Below are 23,154 nucleotides of genomic sequence, written 5' to 3'. Positions count from 1 at the left end.
ATTGTGGCGTTTTTCCACCGATGTCGTATCGACAAAACACTTTAAAACTCACATGAAAATATCATACTCTCCAGAATAAGAGGAATCACTACAGTTATTTATGCCTTCGACTTTTTCTTCTCCACGCAATTTTAAAATAGTCTCAAAAATAAAATACTAATTTACAGACCTCTTATTGCTCCCATTTGGTCGGATGATGTCCAACTTTGTGGGCATCCCAACCCGTCCAACATTCGTCCACTGCAGGAATGTAGGAAGCAATAAATTCTGCTGTCGATTAATTTACGACTTGATGGCCCTCAGCATTTGGTATGTCTCTAACCAATATATTATATACACAATGATCTACGTACATTCGTACATGTGCATATACACTCAAAAACCTAGCCCAAGCCCATCACTATAATGTCTATATTACGATATAGATTTTACCACAACATCTCGAATCATAAAAAAGAAATCCTGTCTCACAATATGTACTCCCTAACTGTTCCAGGAGATCATTCCACTATATAAAGTGAAAAGATATTTTCCAATAAGAGACGCGTATTAGACGGATATCATAATAACAACTAAGTATACAAATGACATTTCACCAAAGCTGGGCAGTATCTAGTTAAAAAGTTAAAAGTTACTTTTTTTGATAACTTTTAACTTAACTAATTAAAAAAAAATAGAATGTAGAAAATAACTTAGTTAGTAACTAAGTTATTTCTTTTTATAAATAATTGTAACTTAACTTAGTACCGGATCACACTATGCGTTTTGTCGGTTGCCGATAATCGGCTGCCGATCGGTAAACGACCGCGACATCTATAATTAACATGTAAACCGCGTTATCGGGGCTAGACTGGACCGATTCTCCGAACCGTTCGAAATCGGTCTGAAATCAACCGCGCGCTGTTGCGGTTTGGTAGCGACGACGCGTATCCGTCGTGCACAACATTACATTAATTTATACGGGGCCGTCTACACTGAGCGTTTTTCGGTTGCTGTTATTTTTTGAATTGGCAGATTTGTATACATTTATTTTATGTATTATATTATATTATATTTAAAAAATATTTTCCATTAAACCACAAACATGTATTCAACTGAAAAATTAATCACTGAGGTCCAAAACTATCCGTGTATTTGGGATAGACCTCTAATGAGTATATGAATAAGGACCTAAAAATCTCAGCTTGGTTGAAAGTCGCCGAAGCAGTATATAATTTGGAATGGGAGAACCTAGGAGCTGCTGAAAAAGAAGAAAAAGGTAAGACAAATTAATCATTTATTATAATTATCTGTATGTTAAGTTAGGTATAGATATAAATAAATAAAATAGTACTATTGAATAAAACAGCAAAGGTAAGTATCCAAATAAATAATAATAGACCGTATACAATATACATAGATATCCGTATCTTTTTATACGACTATACTGATATAATAATATAATGTAATATAGGTAATAACAATTAATATAATAATAATAAAATATCATAATATTAAATATTATGACGTTTTATTACACAGAATAATTATTATCTGATGCATATAATGTGTACAATTAAAATAAAATATATAGTGATCTTATAAGTATAAAAAAATAATAAGTTGTAATATATTAAATTAAATATAATATATATGTGCGTTTTTCTAAAGCATTCTGTATTGGAAAGGTACCGCTCCATCAGCCATAAAATAATCAGCGAAATTGTCTCTTACGTCTATTCCACTTCTGTTAACATTTCTTCCATGTGTTGTCAAATTATCCAAATTATGCACATCAGGTTCTTCATCATAATTATATCCGTCTCTCTTCCGAACAAAATTATGGAGAACACAACATGCAGCAAAATGCGTCCCAGTTGATAAGTATCTGTTTAAATTTAACAAAAACAAATTATTTAGTAGGTAATAAAATGTTTTTTCAATTTATTAATTATTAATTAAACGATGTGCATCATTTAGTAATTATTGGAATATTCTATTAATATTTTAAGGTATTTTTGAAAAATATATTTATTTTGTTGAAGTACCTAAATTTAAATTCAATAATAAATCATTATTATGATAAAAAAAACGATTCTGAGTGAAGACGGTCTAACTTTTTGGTAACCAAACAGTTATTTATATATTTTGATAATGATATTAAAATTTTGTTAAGTATTCGTAATTTTTTTAGTTTTCCTGATTATTTTAAAAAGAACTGAGCATTTTTAATATACCTATAAAAGTATCAACAAAAAAGCGTCTTCAAACAAAATAAAAAAACACATCATCATAAAATCAATTCATCGCGCTATGCTCAGAATCTAAGAATTACATTATTATTTATAATAGTGTAAATACATAGTATCAAATATAAATTACAATAATTGTTAAACATTCAATTTAATATTTAGTATTACAATATTTAATTTAGTAAAAGAGTTAAAGAATAAAAAATGGAAACATGTTCGTGATGCATATTTAAAGTACGAAGAGAGAAATGTTAGAAGTGGATCGGAAGGTACACAAAAAAAACCATATGCATACGCACAAATTATGTCATTTTTAAATACGACTACCAAAAAAAGGAATTAAGTGAATAATTTATTAGTTTTAGTTATTTTTTACCTCCTTTTATTTACAATAATTAGAAATATTAAGTAGACAAGAAAATAATTGAAGGGAATATTATATACATAAATAAATATATTATGAAATATTTACACGTTAAAACCACTTGTTTTCATTGACTACAGCCCCTTGCAGCCTCCTTAAGATTTATTTTATGATACGGAATTTGAATATGTTTAAAAATATTAAAATAAACGAAATTTGTTTAGATTGAAGAAATCTATTCATTAGTTTTTACTTTTGACAAAAGCGACTGGAGCCTACTTATGAATTTTGTTGCAATTCAACAAATATTAACCACAGGGAAACTTTAAACATTCAACTGTTACTTAATTCATAATTTTAATACTCAATGATATTTTAAAAATATTTATAATTATTTTTTAGCAATAGCCTATTTATGCGTCAATCTTAATTATGAAAATCAAACAATTATTATTATTAATTTAATCAATCATTTTAAACATAAATTTATATTTAATTTTAATTTTTAGGACAACTGATAATTTTGAAAATGTTAAAGATGATACAGCACGTCACAGTTTAGATGATATGGACGATGATACCACTAAAACACCAGCTAACGTTTCATCTACTCTTATTAGTTCAAATCAAACAACAAAAAAATAAAAAAAAAATCCCATCACTCCATTTCAAAGTAATTTACTGGAACACTTAAAAAAAAAATGAAGAAATGACATCAAATCCAGACATGAGCATTGTAATGTCGTTTCTTCCCTACATGAAATTATTAAATGACGAGCAAAAATTAGAATTTCATCTTAACAGCCTTCAATATTTAAAGAGTATCATAAAAAATAAAAATCCACACATACAACAAAACGTACTCCGTGAACCTCAACCTCAGTATCCAATTCCAACTGCTCCTTTAAATTTTAATAATTATAAAACAAACCAACACTCATCTTCTAACTTACAATATGATTCCAGTTCGTATTTAAATGCTCAACCATACACATATTCATATCCAACTTATACACAACCTAATTATCCTCATAATTCATTATCTTCTTATTCAGACTACATCGTTCAAACCACACTCCCGCCTACGTCATCGTCACAGCCATCACCATCAAACCAGACACAATAGACTTTTTTTTTATTTCTTTTTATGATATATAATAATTTATTACTAGTTATAAAATACGACCAGGTAGGTTATTATAACTTATAATACACATAATATTATCATCTATGATTTTTAGTTTTCTTACTTTATTATTATTATTATAATTATTTGCATATTGAAATAAGTTATGAGGTAATGTTTTCTTTTAATATATTTTGTATCATATATTTTAATTATTTTATATAAATTTAAAGTTTATGTGTTTTGAACAAAAATAGGAGATGTTCCCAATTGTGTACATTTGTCCATTTGTACGCAATTTTAAATAATTATTTTTATTTCAAATAATTGTTTTGATATTTAAGTAGTAATAAGTATCACTGTTCATTATTATATTATGACATGGATTTGGGTGTACTTAGTCACCAAGCGAAGCAAATATGTAGTGGTTTTACAACTGTGTGTTTAACTGTTGTTTAAAAAAAAAATGGTTTCTGAATATACCTATTTTTTAAGTAGAAAAAATGCTACGAATTTACATTTTGAGGGAGGTTTTTGGTATCAATTAACAAATTGAATCTAGTTTGTATTTTGTGGTATAAAAAGTAGAAATTCCCTAGTTACTTATCACACCGCAGCTAATACTAAATAAATAATATTATGAAATATGTGATGTGTTTTAGTCATTACATATTGGCATATATACGTGTTATAGATATAGTGTATAGATTCCATAGATAAAAATATAAAAATAAAACTAAAATTAAAATGTTACCTCAAAGTTACCGTCAACCTTTCTTCCGGACTTATAGGATTTCGAAGGTGCGTAATTCCCTTTGTTAAATTTGGTCGGACTTTTTTGAGTAGTTCTTCAAACGAGAAAATTGACATCCGGTAATAGTCAAAAAACTTCTCAGGATATTTTTTTAAATTATCATAAAATACTTGGAATCGCATGTCGTGTTCTCTACTACTATGTATAGGATGGACCCAATATCTTCTGTGCTTATGTGCTGGTTCTACAAGTTCACCAGCAGCTTCAGCCATACAAATTATTTCCAAAAGAGAGCTCATTTCTATACCTATATTGCAATAAGTACAATTAAAATATATTGTATGGGTGGGTAATCATAAATTAAATCAATTATATTTTGAATTTATAAGCACTTACCTGATTCAAAATGTATTTCTTAAATAATGTAAATTATAAAAACACGATTTATTTAATTTTTAAATACAACTAGTACAGCATACAGTATAGTAGTATTAATAGTTACTATAATAATATGATTTTAAAATTTCAAGTGAACACGTTTGTTGCACCAAACAGACTGAATCGCCGAACAACATGTTGGCTAGTTTGATTTTCCTGATTATATAACTTATAGGTTATAATATTAGGTACATTTCGTTGAAATCAAAAACTAGTATACTAATTTATATTAAATTTCAAATTAACAACGATTCCCGCGCTTTTTAATCTGGTTTGTAGGTACTCGGCAGCCGATAAAACGCATCGTCTGAACGGTCGTGATCGTTTTTTCGGTCGCCGACAAAACGCTAGTCTGATCGAGCACGTTATTTTGTTAAAATTAAAGTTATTTGTAAAAAATTATTATGATTTATGAACTGTATATTATTATATTTATTACTATATACTATAATATAGACATATAGTTATTACTAATCATAGTGTTATAGTGAATAGTGATTATTATTATTTATTTATTACTTATTTGAAATATAACTAGGAAGTTTATATTTTCTATGAAATGACAACGGTTAAGATGTATTTTCATTGTTACTAATGTACTGTGTACATTGATAGGTAATAATACAATTTCCAGAACGGACCTAGTTAGTAATTTCTGATACGGTGATACTTATGCCGTGTTTTCTACATTCCTATATATTGGTGTATAAATAAAATAATATTTAAGAATTAATTGTTGTCAATTTAAGTCTCTATATTATATAATATCAGCTTATGTAGTAGTGTATCAACTGGTGTGGGTGTGTGACTATGAGGGTTCTAAGTTCCAACAGTGAATTTAGTTATTCGTCAATGTAATCATTTGAGCGTTTGTTTAACTTTATACCAAAACTAGTTAGTTTCCTACGATGAGATAAAAAAACTTTTATGAGTAAGTTAAAGGTATTTTTAAAAAAAAGTAACGTAACTTTTAACTTAACTTGGTTATTATTTTCATGAAAATTTTTAACCTAACTAACTTTTACTTAGCTTAGTTATTTTTTATTTTAGGATAACTTAACTTTAACTAGTTAAAAAAATTGGTTAACTTGCCCAGCTTTGCATTCAACGATAAACACACATAATATAGTAAGACGTATATTCAACCGCGGGCTTCTAAGCTACACCCCTGTGCGTATAATACTATAGATTCTATAGTAAATAATAAGGTAATATAATAGTAAGGTAGTAATATAATTGCATAACAAAAGTTAAAAGTTGACCAACACATTTGTTGGATGGGCTGGATTGATGTCTGCTGACTGCTAATGTTCCACTGCCAAATTCACAGGTGTTATGATGCAATAATACGGGATCTCCGTAATTTATGCTTGAGTAAATAAATAAAAAAATATAAATATCTGAGCACATTATATGTGTAGGAAAGTCCACAAATGTTGCTGCTTTTTCATACTTAAGATAGAGAATTTTTCTCACGACTAGTCTCCTGTATTCCAGTCGCGTGTGTCCTTCCTAGAAGACAAAAGGGTTGAAGATATTGTATGATTTCTTCAAATGCTATTTTAAGCTGACATTGACTCCTCTTAAACTGTATGTACCTTATCTTAAACTCGCTCTACTTTAAAATCCCATCCTACTACTCGTATGTTAACTCTCCTTATCCTATCCAAGTTTTTGCCACTATAATGTTGCGAGTTGTGGTGTATCGATACTCGTAATATGTAAATATTTAATACATATAATTATAGTTATTAATTATGTGTTCAAAAGTGTTTTCCAAGTACCTGCGGATAAATAAATATTTTTTAAAACATACATTTTGTTTTTATTTTTTCGTATTCCGGCAGTGCCAAACCTACCCTTCAAGAATATGTCCAGATAAATCCAAAGAAAAAGATATAGCTGATAAAACTGTATATAGGTATTAGGTATACTCCATAAAGTAGTTACACTCGAATACACTATACCATATAGTGACTATAGCTATAGCTATATTATGAATATTGTTATTATTTGTATTAACTGGTACCCATATTGTACCTATAACTACACATGACGTTGCGGTGTGCATGTACGCATAATAATATGTAAATATGTTATACATATAATTATGTGTTCAAAAGTGTTTTCCAAGTACCTGTACGATTTCAGCACTATCGATTTCGCATGCACCCAAAATCGAGTAGGTACCTATATCATTATAATATTATTGTAGTGGCATAAAACATTATTATTATATATTATGAAAATCGCCGTTTCGTCGTGGTTTTTTTGTTCCGCCGCCGTGTCGTCAACATTCAAACGAAATTTATATCGTGGATATATATACAGGATGAATCACTATAAGCATGCTCAACCCCTTATTTTTTTGTAAAATACACTTAAAGACCATGTTTTCAAATTCTTGAGATGTTCGTACAAATTGAGAGTAATGTGGATTTAAAAATGTTTTTAAACAAGAGCCCCATTTTTCTACTGTAAATTATTTATCGGATAATTTATCTAAAAACGTTGACATACATTAGAATCAAAATTCGAACGAGTATACTTCTAAGTTGTTTAACTTTGTGTACCTACTAAGGATAATGGTTCCATGATAATGAGTTTGGAAAATATGAGGGCAATGGTGGTTTTTAAAAATTGTAGTGATTAATAATAATCCATCATATATAACATTAATATTTTCTGAAAATGGCCTAGTATAATAAAAACTAGATCCTGCAATATTACATCTACTTTATATTTTTGTTAAACAATTTTTAAGGACTATTTAGTATTTACATCCCTTAGGATGAAAATTTTAAAAACGGCTGAAAAACTCCTCGATAAAATTTTGAATTAAGTACATCAACTTTTTCAGAAAAATTAACCACTAAATACATTAACAAGTGGGGAGTCTCATTTAAGAAACTTAAGTTGGTACAACAAAATTCAAGAATTTAAAAATAAGGTCTTTGGCTATATTTTAATATGTCAAAAATCAGAATTTGAATAATTTCAGGACAAAATGGGGATGAGTATGATTTATGAATCATCCTGTATATGCGCGGTGCAGCTCTCGCGGACGATGACTCGTGGCGGTAGTTCCGATATTAATTTTGTTTCGGTATTTTCGAGACGTTATGGTATTATTACTGATTATATATCACTCGACATACTCCGTTGCGATGTCTAGGCCACTGATTGCAGGTATGTTATATATTTATATTGTATTGGTGAATTATACAAATATAGATATCTGCGTGACGTATCAGCTTATTCCGTCGATTATCGGGTCCGTGGCCACGTGAATAGGGGGGGGGGGGGGGTGGAGTATAAGTGGTTAACATATCCTCGGCAATTTTGAGGATTGAAGCAAATCTATTCTGTCCTGCAAAACGTGAGAGAAAAAAAAAAGACACCGGTTCAAATTTAAAGTCGACCGTAGGTATTGTTTTTTCAATGATATTGTACAAAATATTTTTTTAGATTCTGAACGGAACGATGAATGTTTTACAATGATGTGTGGTTTTTATGTAAAAACACAATAAGTATACACAATGAGTAGTCAAAATAATGATTTGATTTTCAACAATGCAGAGGGTTTCTGAACCCTATTTGTATCAATTTGGTGTATTTGAAAGATAAAAATTAAGATTCCCAGTATTTTTCAAGTGTTGAGAAAAATAAAAAAAAAAAGAAAAACGGACATTTTTATACAAAATAGATTATTTTTTTTTTGTGTAACTCAAAAACAAATATATATATTTTCCAAATTACTCTTAACTTTGAAAGCTAATATTTTAATTTTCGATAGCAACAATTAAATTTAAATATACATAATAAATACATAACATATAAACCTATTGGCTAGGTATAATAGGTTAGGTTAGGTTTATATACAATTACCTATACGTTATTAAGTTATTCGCTATATTATTTGCATTGTTGTCGTCGAATAATGTCATCTATTAATATTCTATTAACCCCCATTATAAAAACGAAATATTATTAATGATTTAAATCATAATTTCTATTGTAATTATATGCTTACGAGCAAAACACAACCATAATTAATTGATCACGATAATGATGATTGTCGCAAGAGTAAATGAGGCCATGGCCTTCTCCCGATCCAGGCTCCTAATTTTATAGGTACAGTGTACATAATATATACAATAAGTAGGTATAATATAAACGTAAATATGTCATCCTGCAATATTGAAATAAGTAAATAAGTAAATGAATCGACTCTCCAAAATGTTAATTTCGTAACTGCAACAATATAATATATTTTATACGTTAAACATCATTTTTTTCTAATACAATTATTCTTCTCAACAATCAACTGATTCGTCCTGCAATGACTAACGGCATCCAAATTTGGATATATTATATAATATAACGCCTGAAATCTGTAGCCGTTTGTTCCGTTTCATTCCTTCCAATAAATTTATAATATACATGTATAAATGTATACTTTTATATTAATGTTATAGCAACCGCACTTTTCACGATGACATTAAATTCCTATTCTCTCTATGTACCCGCATACATTGATACTTGCATCAATTCACTAAAAAAATCTACCTAACCACTATGAATCACTCAAACCTCCAATAGCCAACGACATTGGTCACGTGACTAATTGATTACAATATATAACCGTGCGTCCGTGCGTGTCCACAAAAACTGAGTCCACTCCATAACTCCTCAGTTACCTACATGGCTACATTACTTAATACCCTATACCCATTCTGTCTGCTGGAGATTGATGATCCAATAGATATAGTCGACTAGTTTCATGCCCCACAAACAGAATTCAAAAATATGTATAGGGTACCGAGTAATATGGGTAATTTAATTATACATTGCACCCTGTCTTCGCGGACAAACGCTATTCACATAAATATAATCTTATTTATTTTAAATATGAAAATAACTACCACAGTATTGTTAATAATATACACCAAATACTATAATATTATATAGATCGAGTAAAAATGAATGAACCTAGGCAAATATACCTATACTAGGTAATTTATTTTCCCGCGACCATTTAACCCCTTAGCGCACGCTCCACCGGTGTATTTCTGGCGTTTCGGTTCAATTTTGTCAGCCCAATTTTTACCGTATTATGACGTTTTTTTTTCTATGTCAACCGTAAGTATACCTATTCCTAGGTACTTATTTATTATTAAGTGATCGTTTCCATACGAAAATAAGAAACAAAAATCATCGAAGCGTAGACGAATTCGTAGAAGTTGTTATATAAACAATAGATGATTCACCGACCATGAACTTAGTGAAATATTCTGGTTTTTGGAATTTTTAAATAAAAATATTTTCATATCTTTATATATACCTATATTTTTCTACCATTTAAGGAGTGACTTGTGGAACACAAATATGTTTTCTTCAATTGAGAACCATAATTCCTTTTTTATTGTAAATTGCTTGTGTAGAAAATTCTTTAAATGGCATATAAGAAATCTAAACGTTTGAAAATTACGCATCCTCAAAATTTTAAAAACGCAAATTTTTAATAAATTTATAAAAAAAGAAACTAATAGTTAGTTTGTTTGAGTGCATCGTTTGAAAACCAAGAAAGAAAAGGAGAAGAAGTTGATGTATAGAAAAAAGTATAATTAAACACAATAATATACAACATTTAAAAAACAAATACATAACAAACTGTTCAGTTTTTCACAAATTATTATATTTTAATTAGATAGAAATAGAGAAAGGGTGGTTTGAGTTAAAAATGGACATAGTAAGTACCTACCGTAAAATAGACATACGCAGGATATACAATAATATTATTGTTATACAACAGTGGTCTTTACGCGATGTTGCTAAAATAATTGCGGTCTGATGGATATGGTTTTTTCCGAATTAAATACCACAATAAATTGCTATGAAAACGGAAATCGTAATTATTATTATCGTGCTCGGACAAATTATTAGTTTTTTTGTAATTTGCGTATTATCCAAAAATGTTATATTATCGAAGCTATTTAAGTGAGATTTATACTGATTTGACACGTATTTTCCAAAATCTGCGTACACACTAGCTGTGGTTACGACTTTCTATTTTGTGCAGATTATAATAACTATTAAGTAACAACTAGGTATAGCTTATATGTATATACATAATATATATATATATATATTATACCAAAATTGAGATCATGATTCTTTTTCATCTCGTTCAACGCTTTCGAGTAGGTACCCAATCTTAGACATAGGCAAAATACTTTTAAAAAGTATTATGAAATTTAAATAAACAATCGAATTCTTATAAAAAGAAGTATTTTAAATAGTTTACTCTATTTAAATAGTTTTTTATAGTAATATTCGAAATATTTTCCTTGCATTTCGAATAGGTACTTTTAGAAATACTTCCAATATTTGTTTACCATTTTATATTCTTGTATTAATTAATGTTTAAATGTTATTATTTTATATTATAATTATTTTATCTATTAAAGGTATTAATTAATTAAAAACATTTACGCATTAATAAATGTGCACCAAAATACCATGGGCATAACTATATCTGAAAAATAAAAATATTCAGGGTTCAACTTTATTTGTTTACATAAAAATTTGTGGGTCTATAGTAAACACATGATGTGTATTATTATTTATTAAATCTTTAAAACCCTGCAGTCACCTCATTAAATAGTGAATAATAAAAAAAACACTGTAAGCACAAATATTAGCCTGCAATGTATCAAAGATTCTTGATTTGTTTTCAAGTTTAGTTATAATATAGGAAGCCTATAGGTTAAAATTATAATATTTTAGGATATTTCTACGTATAAGGGACCAAAGAAGAATACAATATATTCAACTAGAGCCAAACAAATTATAAAGTAATTAAAATTAGGAAAACATTGGGGTAAAAATATTATCGTACCATTTTTCCGTGAGTGTTGTACACACTTGTACTAGATTACTGCATTTATTATAAGTAGGATACCAAGGTTTTGAAATCCCCAAGCCGGGACATGATATTGAATGACCAATTTTGTTTTTTTATGATTTTGTTATATTTTTTTTATTTTTGGAAATACTTTAATCAAATAATTTACTCATAATCTATTGATTGTTATAATTTTGACTTGAATGAATTTTATTCAATAGAGCTGTATCATTCTTAATTTGTTCGTAATATTCGTTACAAGTTAAACCAAAATTTATTTTATAGACCATCAGGCTTCATAATGTATTTTCATTCCCCTTTTATTCGATCAAGCGTTATTCATAAGTGAAATAACTCGTTTTACTGTAGCAGAAGTTCCTAGCATACAAAAGATATACGGCAAAATTAACTGTAGATTTGGAACTGAGATATTCTTTTCTTCGAAATATTCATTCAGCCTCTCTTAAAACCGGGACAAACTGACTGGGACACCTGGACATGCCCTTAAAACCGGGACGAATGTTAAGCCTAATTATAACTTATAAGGTATTGGTATTAGGTAGTAATTATAGTTGTTACTTTTACATAAGCTGCTTGGCGCTTACTTTGATGTGTTTTCACAAAATGAGATGCCGATAAAATGAACTCATTACAGTAGTGTAGTGAAATAGCCTATCCAAGACGCCGTGCGATATAAATGTAAGGATTGCTAAATGTACGTGCGAGTTCAAATCAAAATATTTCCTTTTTTATAAAACTCTAAAATTGTTATTTTTAACAATGCTTTTTTTGTCATTACATGTGGTTTATTAATGTCCATATGATAAGTATTATAGTTCAACTTAGACAATTTAATTGTATTGAACATTTTTTTTGAAAGAGTTTAAATACAATGTGATTATTGTAATACTGAACACTAATATTCCAACAATTTTGCTTTATAATGACTTAAAATATATCAATAAAAGTCCACGAAGAAATATCAGAAAAATCTTCAAGGACGTTTACATTTCGATGACACAGTTACCAGAACGAAACTAGAACATGGTTAGTGATCGTTTTTAAGAAATATACTACAGTCGAAAGTATCACTCTCAGCGTCAAGGTATAACGAGGGAACATTTGAATATAATAATAATAGCTAAAATCCATGGTCGAACAGGTTCGAAAAATCATTATCCACGTCGTTGACACTCGAGACATTGGGAAAATATGGGAAGAATCCGATGTTGTCATGGCTGCATCATCGTTGGTCAAAAGCCCAAGAGCCAGGGGTTAAAGTTGGGGAGGGGGGTGTAGGAGGACTCAGTCACCCTACCTCTGATTGCACTTATAAAGCGTCCGCTTTAACTGATTTTTCAAACGGTAAGCTGGTACGCTGAGGCATTGAAGCTTAATCATAGTAACTTCTCCTCCATTAAAATTAATTAATTATGTAATGTATATATATTATGTATATGTACTCGTATACGTATATGTCTATTATATGCCTACGGTCTGAAATATCGACAACGTATACATATTACCTACAGAAAAATAGTGACTGAAAACGCCTATCGCCGAAACAATGACGATGGTGAGCGTCATCAACGTCGGTGGTTACCTCATATTATGATATGTATAACCTATACAGTAAACCTACATATAGAACATGGCTACATGAAAGACGTACGTAGCGGTTACAAACGGCGTTAGCGACCACTTTTAACTTTATCCATGACATAATATTTTATTTTATCATGAGTTTATCCATCACCAATTTTTTAATAATGGTGGTTAATTTCTACCTATTTGTAAGTATTGAAATATTATAGTAAGTATTACAATATTACCTATGTTGTATAGAAGTATGTGGTTTGTCAAATACTTAATAGTTTAATACATAATTTATTCTGTACTTATAGTGTTATAGGTTAAATATAATATATTGATCTCTTTTTTTTTTATTTAATAGAAAAATATACAATTTGTACAGAGAAAACTACTACCTACAATAAGCAAATTTATCTAAAAGAATAAAATTACACAAATAGTGTCGAGGAAGTAACCCTTCTTAAAAAAATAGATTTTTAAGTAAAAGTAAATTTGTTTTATCAAATTGGTCATTCATCTTTAATTTCTGTGTCAGCTAATCTGATATAAAGAATATTATTATACTTACATTTAGAGAATTGTTTGTTTTTAGTTTAGAAATGTATATAAATTATTAATTTATTTTATATTTGATTTTATTGCTAAATAAACTGGTTATTAAACAAATTGTCCAATTTGGTTGATGTTTTAACCTTTAAGTAGAGACGTAGAGTTCATAAATCATAATGTATTATTAATATTAATGTATAGAAGAAAATAGTTTTGAGAGGAATGTATTTATCAGTTATATAATATAAAGATGAAACTATAAGCAAAATAAATATTGATTTAGAAAAAAAAGATAGTAAGTGGTTTGGAATGAGAGATGGATCTGTGTATAGAAAGGACAAAATTGGTTTAATTGTTACCTATAAAATGAACAAGTATTACAAAAAACCTATTGTTAATGAATAAAGGTCAATAATAATACCTATACTCTGTTCCAAAAGAGAATATAAGAGGCAGCGTCGCAGCAACCATTTTGTTTATAGAATATATCATGAAGTCAAGAAAATTTAAATTGTTAGGTTAGACCTTGGTGCCTTACACCAAGGCATAAATGGCCCTATATAGTCAGGTTTTGAAGGGATCATATAAGAAAAATTGAAGAGGACAGCCAAGTACAAATTTCATATCACAAACTAACGAGGATCAAGGCCTAAGATATAATATTATTATCTATATCTAGACATTATGACGAAGATATAAAACAGAGTTCTAACTGAATGGAGAAAAGAAGTAGAAAGTTAAAACCGGTCTCAAGACTGATAAACATAATATAGATGAATAATAATATTTTATATTATATTTATACTCGCGAACAAAATTCATAAAGTTAATTCATTAGGGAACTTAATTAATGTAAAACGTATATAGCATAGGTAATTTACAATCTTTCAGTATAATTTTGATAACAGTTAAGCATATTATATACTCTGACTAGATTAACGGCAGACATCATTGCGTCAACCAATTTTAGTCCAGTTTGGTCTGACAATACCCCTCATTAAATTTGTTTTTGAATTTACTTTTATTCCCAACAATTGGCATTATCGTATGTATATTATGAGACTCTTATTTACACCGGTAGAATATGGAAAAATAACAATGGAGTATTGCATAATATAAGAAACGGCCGACCCATGAAGGGGTCGACAAACATTTAACGTGATACCAATCAGCGACGAGAGAGTATGATCAAAAGAGTTATATTATACGGGTACACCTCGGCCATACACGTCACTTCAATCCTGTTTTTCAAGCCAACAACAACACTACTACACTGAAGAAACTGAAACTCGAGGATCACACCTTATTACGCCAGATCCATTGTCAGACAGAAATCACCGGTCGTCTCCTTCGACAAAAGGAGCTTAGCACAAGGAGTAAAGGAGTCTCCCTTCCAGGAGATTTCTCTCATTGTGATAACGTGTGTGTAAGACGCCATCTGGTGAAGGTTATACATTGACATTATAGACTGGTATTATTCTAAGGGAATACATATAAATTTAATAATAACATTATGTGTAGTACTTAATTATTAAAAGAGTGTGTTTAATAAGATAATATTTTTGTTTTCCACGTGGTTATGTCATATTTTGAGGTCAGTGGGTCTGGACTCTGGATGATGCAATCAAAACAATCAGGAAATACTTGTTTTTATTTTGGTTGAAATAAAAAATTTATATTTTAAATTCTATACAGTAAAGTATGTACATACAATTTACAATATATTATCATATTATAATAACAATATAGTTATTGTTGTTTTGGTCCTCTTTTTGGACCTTTTTTACCTCCAGTGAGTTGTTTATCTTTGGTTTTATTACTTAACAATGGATGTACTTCTGAAATAAAAAAATTTTACACAATATAATATATTAGTATTGACAGCCTAGTTATAAGTTTTCAAAAATTTCAAATTACCTAGTAATAAAGAACATATTAACCACAATCTACAATTTAAATAAAAAAAGGTGAGCTAAGGTACAGTATGTAACAAGTGGTACACTGTAGTGCTGAGCATTATTTTGACCAATCCGGATTACGGATTACAATTATTTAATCCGAATTTCTGATCAATCCGTTTTATCCGGAATCACGGATCCAATCCGGGACAATCCGTTTTAACCGGATTCACGGATCCAATTCGGATCAATCTGTTTTGTCCGGATTCACGGATCCAATCTGGATCAATCCGTTTTATCCGGATTCACAGATCCAATCCGTTTTATCCGGATTTACGGATCCAATCCGTTTTATCCGGATTCACGGATCAATCCGTTTTATCTGGATTCACGGATCCAATACGTTTATACGGATTTCGGATCCAATCCGTTGATTCAGATTTCTGATTCAATCCCTTGGTTCGGATTTCGGATCCAATCTGGCTTCATTGTTTTTGAGATATTCAGCTATTTTTTCATTATTATCAACCTAATTAATTTGAATTACGATCTCAGATCTATGGAAAATGGACTCAATGTTATAAGACCCTTGATAGCAAATACACCCGGGGGGTTTTCAAGTTTTTCACAATTTATTATTACTACTACCTATGCAGTAGGAGCTAGGATTTAGAAAGTAGCAAGTTGGTATTTAGTATTTACTATTTTTATTAATAAAAAAGGAATTTTTATGTGCGTATATGTATGCGATTCATAGCCAAGTCTAACGCCATGTAGTTTTGAAATAAAAAGTTAAAGGTGTCTAAGTTTATTTTATTGATTTTTCTAATCAATTAATATTTTTATTCATTTATCAATAGTTATTTTTAACTAAAGTATATGTACGTCTCATCTTGTAATATAGATAATATGTAACATGGGTTTTTAATCAATATTATTAGGGGGTCCCAAACCCAACTTCCAAGTTGTATCCTACAACTTGTAACAAAATTTTTAAAAAAAATAGTAATGAAATAAAAAAAAAGCAAAAATAATATGTAGTATGTTGTATGTACACCAAGACTAAATTGTGATACCAAATTTAGGTTTAAAACTTATAAACTATAAACATCAAAAATTTATAAAAGTATGAAGTTGAAAACTTGTTTGATAGAAGGTTGTTTATTAAATCTTAGTATATTTAAAGAACTGAAGAAATTCAGGCTAATAAGCACGTAAGATTAAATACTTGCAATTTTCACCAAATGTTTATATTAGTGTTATTTATATTCAGTTAAATTTTAAATTTAATTTTTATATAATTTTTATATTTTTTGAAATTGCTATTAAAGTAACTTATTTTACTATAATCATTACGGAAGTTTGATTTAATTTTTGCCAAAAACATTGAATTTATTATTTTGTTTTATTATTGTTATAAATTTTTGAGTCAATACCAGCTTACCTTAGAATAGTGTGAATAGTATCGTAGTTCATAGTATAAAATAAATAGGTAATAACTTAAAATTAATCTAAATATATTGTAATATATAGTTCATTGTATAAGTATAGTAAAATTTATAATTTTATAAGTCACAATGAATAATGTTTTTGAATCACAACAAAATAACATCTTTATTCTGTCTTTAAATATCTATTGTCCAAATTTGAACTTAAATAACTATAAAAAAAAACTATGTTACTATTTTTTTCGAATTTTTTGATTACAATATTGAATACTTATGCAAAAACCTAGCTTTAAGTTTTCAATCCTCAGCTATAAAAATTTAACATTTTAACTTTAAATGCATTTAAAAAAAAAATATGTCTAATATGGGTATGATATGTAGCTTTAATATTTTTAAATTGCTATCTATAATAAATTATAACAACATATGAGGAACCTTGTATTACATTTTTAAGCTTTTTGGCTCGGCAAATTTTTTTATTGATATTATTGAGAAACCAAGTTAAAAATTAAAAATATCTATAAATTGCTCAAAATATTTTGAAACTTTCATGGTATGGTGATACAAAGCTATCATAAAAATTTAGTGAAATCATGCATCAACGGTATTTTTTTTTTAGTCCCACCAAAACAAAAAATTGATACTGCTGTAAAAACTGGTTTTACGTAAAAATTCCAGAAAATTTTTTTTATTTTCCTGACTTTTATAAACGTCCGAGAATTTTTAATTTTGACATCCTAAATGAACCAATTATATTCACTTTCCCACCAGAAATGATACTGAAGTTGAATATTGAAGTATTGAAGCATTTTTTCAACTACTTAACGTGTAGACATACACCACAGAAAAATTATAAAAAACACACAAATCATTGTAAAATCAATACATTCATTGCTTCGCTCAGTATCTAAAAATATTACTGATATTAGTTGTGCTTATACTAACTAGAAGTCATTGAGGTCCTTATATTTTATAAACCAATAAATTTTAAAAATAATTCTAAATGGAACATAACAATATAGGGCTTACACTTCCAAATTCATGATAACATATAATTGAACTTATTTACATTTCTGAAAACTAATGAGAAATGTCATAATAATACAAAAACTACCTCAGAAGTACAGTTATCAAGAATGTTTTAGAATGTTTAAAATATCTCCAAAAAAAAAAAAAAAAACACTTACCGTCAGTAGCATTATCTAAATGAATATCAATTGTACGACATTTGGATAAAGTAGATGTTGCAACTGGAGGTGGTGGCATATCTGGCTCAGGGTCTTCAATTTCTGGAGCAATCGGTAAAAACATAAGAGCTTCCTTGTGGTCTTCGATAGCTCCTTCTTCGTCTGAACTACAAAATGCTGCTACAGGTTCAGCACTTTCCACATCAACCTAAATATTATTTACAATATAATATTATGAGGTGAAATAGAAGGTTAGGTTGTTGTTTTATTGTAATTTTGAATTTAATTAAATCAAAAGTAATAAACGGTTTAATGTACAATGTATTTTATTCATTGAATGATACCTACCTCAAAATCTTCATCACATCTTTGTATATCTTTCGTAATTGATTTGTCTTCATCTTCCAAGTCAAACTCGGACTCTCTCTCATCATACTCAACATTTTCGTCAAGCTCTTTAAAGTCAGGTGCAAACGCTGACCAATTTTCTACTTGGTTTTGTGCCCACACAGATACTAAGCCACTGGATATACTGCTTATTATTGCACGAACTGGATGCCACTAAAATAAAACATTTTAGATTAAATTAAACTTTCATGATTTTCACTATAATAATTTTAGGCTTTACAACAACGTCCAAAAGAAGTTCTCCTTTGGTTCCATGTAATATTTTCACCAAGTTTCCAATACTTTTTTCCCAAATATACAATGCGTGTTGCCTAGCCGAACCTGCACAAACATATTCACCGTCACCAGAAAAACAACATTTCTTCCACATTGTTCTAGTAGAGTGAATAATTGTATTATTTTATTAGTTTTATGTACATAAGTTAATAAAAATCACAAAAACAAATTATTTCAATATTTTTAAATTTTTAAATTTTAAATAAAAATAAACATAAATGTATACCATTAATAATATTAAACATACTTGTTGACTAAATCTTGGAGTTTTTGAATGGGTTCTGGTTCTCCTTCTTTTCCTGTATCCAAAACATGTTTAGCGTCATATACTCTGATGACACGATCTGAACAATTGAGTAAAAAGCAATCTCCTCTTCGTGCAAATTCAATACTTTTTATACCAGTCATTCCGGTAGATACTTTAAACGAGACTTTAAGCTCAAGATCAGGACAAGTCAAAACCAATATTTTACCACGAGCATTTCCTGTATAAATATACTCTCCACGACGATCAAACGAAGCAACTATCATTAGATCAGACTGTAATTTAGTAAAATTAAATTTTTTTACAATTTAATGTATTATAAATTATGAATAATATGTTTAAATTGCAGCTTAAACTCACATCTTCGCCCATTGGAACTAATTTATGGTTGCCTTCAGTGTCTACGAGCACAGCTGCGTGTTTCATTGGACAAACAAGGAATAAATTTTTTTTTCTTGGGTGGTATTGGACTTTTAACACAGGCGACGGAAATTTATACATTTCTTCTCTTTCGCCACTCAATATGTTCCAAGTGCAAACATTATTATCGGTGGATGCACTTAGTAACTTATGTCCATTCCTTGACCAACTAAAGATTATAATTGTATACATAGGTTTATAAATTATTTTGGTTTAAAATAAAAATAATTTCACTTTAAACAGTTTAAAGTATTCAAGAAAATAAACAATTACCTTAAGGAACAGACAGGATGCATGTGAGCTGTGATAATTTTTGCAATTCCTCTAGTTAAGAAATCCCAAATTACTATACGGCCATCATTGCATCCAACTGCCAAGAGTGTGCCATATTTGTTAAACACACATGTCACAGCTAATGATATACTATCAAGGACTCCATCAAATTCCTTTGAAAATGAAAAGTAAACACAATAAGAAGGAATCTACATTAATAAAGATCATCAATCACTTTAAAAGTAATCTCAGATCACAAATTTAAAACTACTTAAATATCATACGATCATAATATATAGGTAATTATAATTCAATAAATTGGGCTTATAAAAACTAAAGTAAACAAGATATTTTTTGGATATAAAAATATTAAATAGGTTTAGATGTTGTTAATTGCCTAACATTATTTAAAATATGAAATTTAAATATAATTACCTCGGGATAATTTTGTCCAAAAGATTCTATAAAATAAAAAATTATTATTTATTATATTTTATGATAAAATTTATTTAATTCATAAATTATAGGTACCTGTTTTTACTTACCAAGCAATTCTAAATTCATATTTAAGGTTGATGGTGAATCTAATTCTAGATTTGATTAATTCGTTTTGAAACAGTAACTACTGTATTACCTACCTAAATAGGAAAATTAAATGTTATATGTTTAGTTACACATATTAATATAATAGAAAAATTAATCCCTACATTATCAACAGTAAAAATGTAAATGATTTGTACATTTATGATAAACCGAATAATTTATTATTGTATACTTAGGGTTTAATAATTAATCGTTTAGAATAAATAATAAAACTTCTTCTATGCGATCTAATCCTAAATAAACTTGAAACTATTTTGTATTTAATTTACTCGTAATCCACATTAAATTTGATATAAAACCATTTAAACCGTTTAAACCATTAATCTATTCTGTGGTAAATCAAAGCGCTTGGCTGACCTAGCCTTTCAAACTTTTCAGCTTACATGTAGCCATGTTATTCTAATCCGTGGTATAATATTATTAAACTTACTAATTGCTGACCACGACGGCGATTTAAAAAAGCGCCGATTGCTACAAAGATTCTAGTGAGAGCGGTGCCTTCAAATAAAAATTAAATAAGAAATACGACTGCTCACCCTGCTCTTGCCACAGTACTATACGACACAAAATAACTGTGAATTAATATGAAAAACTGAAGTTTATTCGTTATACCCACTATATTTTGAACGTTAGACATTCAAGACGGACGCTAAATTTTAAATTTAAATTCTAAATAACATTAATTCATAATATTCATAATGTTATGTTGATAAAACCAAAACAAAACGTTTGCAATCAGTGAATAGCGGCAAAATTATTGGTAACAACTACGGACTAAGATAAAGTTTATGGTAACAACCACGGGTACAACTCCGGGCAGCAGGCTGTCTACCGCCAGAGATTATATGAAATAAAAAACAAAAATGACAAATGATAAGGGAATTTTACTGCGCAATCATGTCCGTCCGTCAGCGTAGAATTCTTTATTATCTTTGTCCGAAAGATGGCGATGGCGTCGGTCCACTACGCCATAGAAGTACCTATAATAGAACATTCATAGAGAATCATAGTTCACGTCATTGATTAAGTAAACGTCGACGTTAAAGTATAATAGATATTATTAATTATTACGAATTATAGTCAATTATAGTTAACCTAAATACACATCGATCGTCCTATCGGAGACAATTTTATTCAGCTTTAATACAATATTCACGCTGTGGAAAATATGGGTAGTATTATTTATTTTAATTCTTCTTACCTAGACAGTAGCTACTAGCTGGTACCGTTAGTGAAATAGAACTTGTCAATCCAAATGTTTACCCAAAATTATAGCCTAAGCCTTTTGTAGGTTATTGCAGGCATAGCAAGATCAATAATTATAAATTATAATAATATTTATCTTTTAGGTACGACTAGCTACGGCTAACCTAATCTAACCTACGACTGTACGAGGGGATATAAAAAGCGTGAGTGCATGACTACATGAGTAACATGAGTAATATTACTTTTTTTTTAGTGAAGCCACAACAACAAAACTTATTGACCTTTTGAAATTTAAATAGCGGCTATTAATTAATTAATATCACACCATGTAGTGTTTGCCAAATTTGACCTACAGGAGCTCTTCCCTCTCCCACAATATCGTCGGTGTATGGACGTTGGAGAATGGAATTGTGCATATAGTTATGACATTTTGTATCGGTTTTCTGTGGTTTTAATATTGCAATCTGTTAATAATACGGTTGTGTGCTTATTTTTTCCGGGAGAATACGGTCTGGAAGTATATTTCACGAATTTCTACGGCCTGTGCATGGATAATAAACAAATGGATAGGACACGGACCGCGGCTACCATCCTGGAGGGGGTGAAAGGGGATGAAAACTGAGGTGAATATCATCTTCTTAAACTATCTTCCTAATTAGTAACTATATTCTTTATTATCTATGGGGACAATGGGATCCGTCGTATGTGACAAAATGGTCCGCAAATTTGAATTCCGGAATCCTACAGTTCATGACCCGTGAGAATAGGTACTTTCCGAGATTATACATGCGTTCACCTCAACATGAATATTAACTATTAACATATTAAGTAAAATGCTTTATTTTGTCAATTTGTGTCGATACTCATTACTCGATACAGCATGAAAAAACATAAGCGGCTTCAGACGACCCGGGCCCGCCCACTTAATTGCACCATCTAGGACGATTTCGTATAGTGTTTTCATATTGAAATAATTGTGCACCTAAACGCAGGTACTTTTATTAAACCTAAAAGTGGAATGCCATAAATGTTCTCAATGGTTGTGTTGAATTTCGACGAAAGAAATTTATATGTTATAATATTATAATAATATAATATGATAGCCGGAGGGCGACTTTACAACTACTGGGTATTGTTTCATTCTTATCACTTATTGTAAAAAATGTAATTTAAAAACAAATACATACGTACGTCGTTTATTAAAAAAA

At 29.2% G+C, this 23,154-nt stretch overlaps 2 protein-coding genes across 3 annotated transcripts; both read right to left on the bottom strand.

The window, feature by feature from the left end:
* Window positions 1–1,569: 1,569 nt before the first annotated feature.
* Window positions 1,570–4,835, bottom strand: LOC132950010 (uncharacterized). Its single transcript, XM_061021184.1, has 2 exons — window positions 4,476–4,835; window positions 1,570–1,867 (listed from the first exon to the last, which is right to left on the bottom strand). The coding sequence occupies exons 1-2, from the start codon at window positions 4,772–4,774 to the stop codon at window positions 1,645–1,647; spliced, it is 522 nt and encodes a 173-aa protein (XP_060877167.1). The 5' UTR covers window positions 4,775–4,835; the 3' UTR covers window positions 1,570–1,644.
* A 10,760-nt stretch (window positions 4,836–15,595) lies between these two features.
* LOC132951164 (retinoblastoma-binding protein 5 homolog) lies at window positions 15,596–21,509 on the bottom strand. 2 transcript variants are annotated; one of them, XM_061022909.1, is made up of 11 exons: window positions 21,357–21,497; window positions 21,171–21,294; window positions 20,683–20,775; window positions 20,573–20,598; window positions 20,138–20,310; window positions 19,805–20,033; window positions 19,427–19,719; window positions 19,124–19,277; window positions 18,844–19,056; window positions 18,496–18,703; window positions 15,596–15,800 (listed from the first exon to the last, which is right to left on the bottom strand). In XM_061022909.1, the coding sequence occupies exons 3-11, from the start codon at window positions 20,699–20,701 to the stop codon at window positions 15,712–15,714; spliced, it is 1,404 nt and encodes a 467-aa protein (XP_060878892.1). In that variant the 5' UTR covers window positions 20,702–20,775; window positions 21,171–21,294; window positions 21,357–21,497; the 3' UTR covers window positions 15,596–15,711. The 2 variants fall into 2 exon arrangements, with proteins under 2 accessions (XP_060878892.1, XP_060878893.1); XM_061022910.1 differs by having other exon boundaries at window positions 21,277–21,509.
* Between the last annotated feature and the right edge of the window lie 1,645 nt (window positions 21,510–23,154).

This window comes from Metopolophium dirhodum, chromosome 8 (genome assembly GCF_019925205.1).
Source record: "Metopolophium dirhodum isolate CAU chromosome 8, ASM1992520v1, whole genome shotgun sequence".
NCBI lineage: Eukaryota > Metazoa > Arthropoda > Insecta > Hemiptera > Aphididae > Metopolophium > Metopolophium dirhodum.
This window is presented reverse-complemented; position numbering and strand designations above follow the sequence as displayed.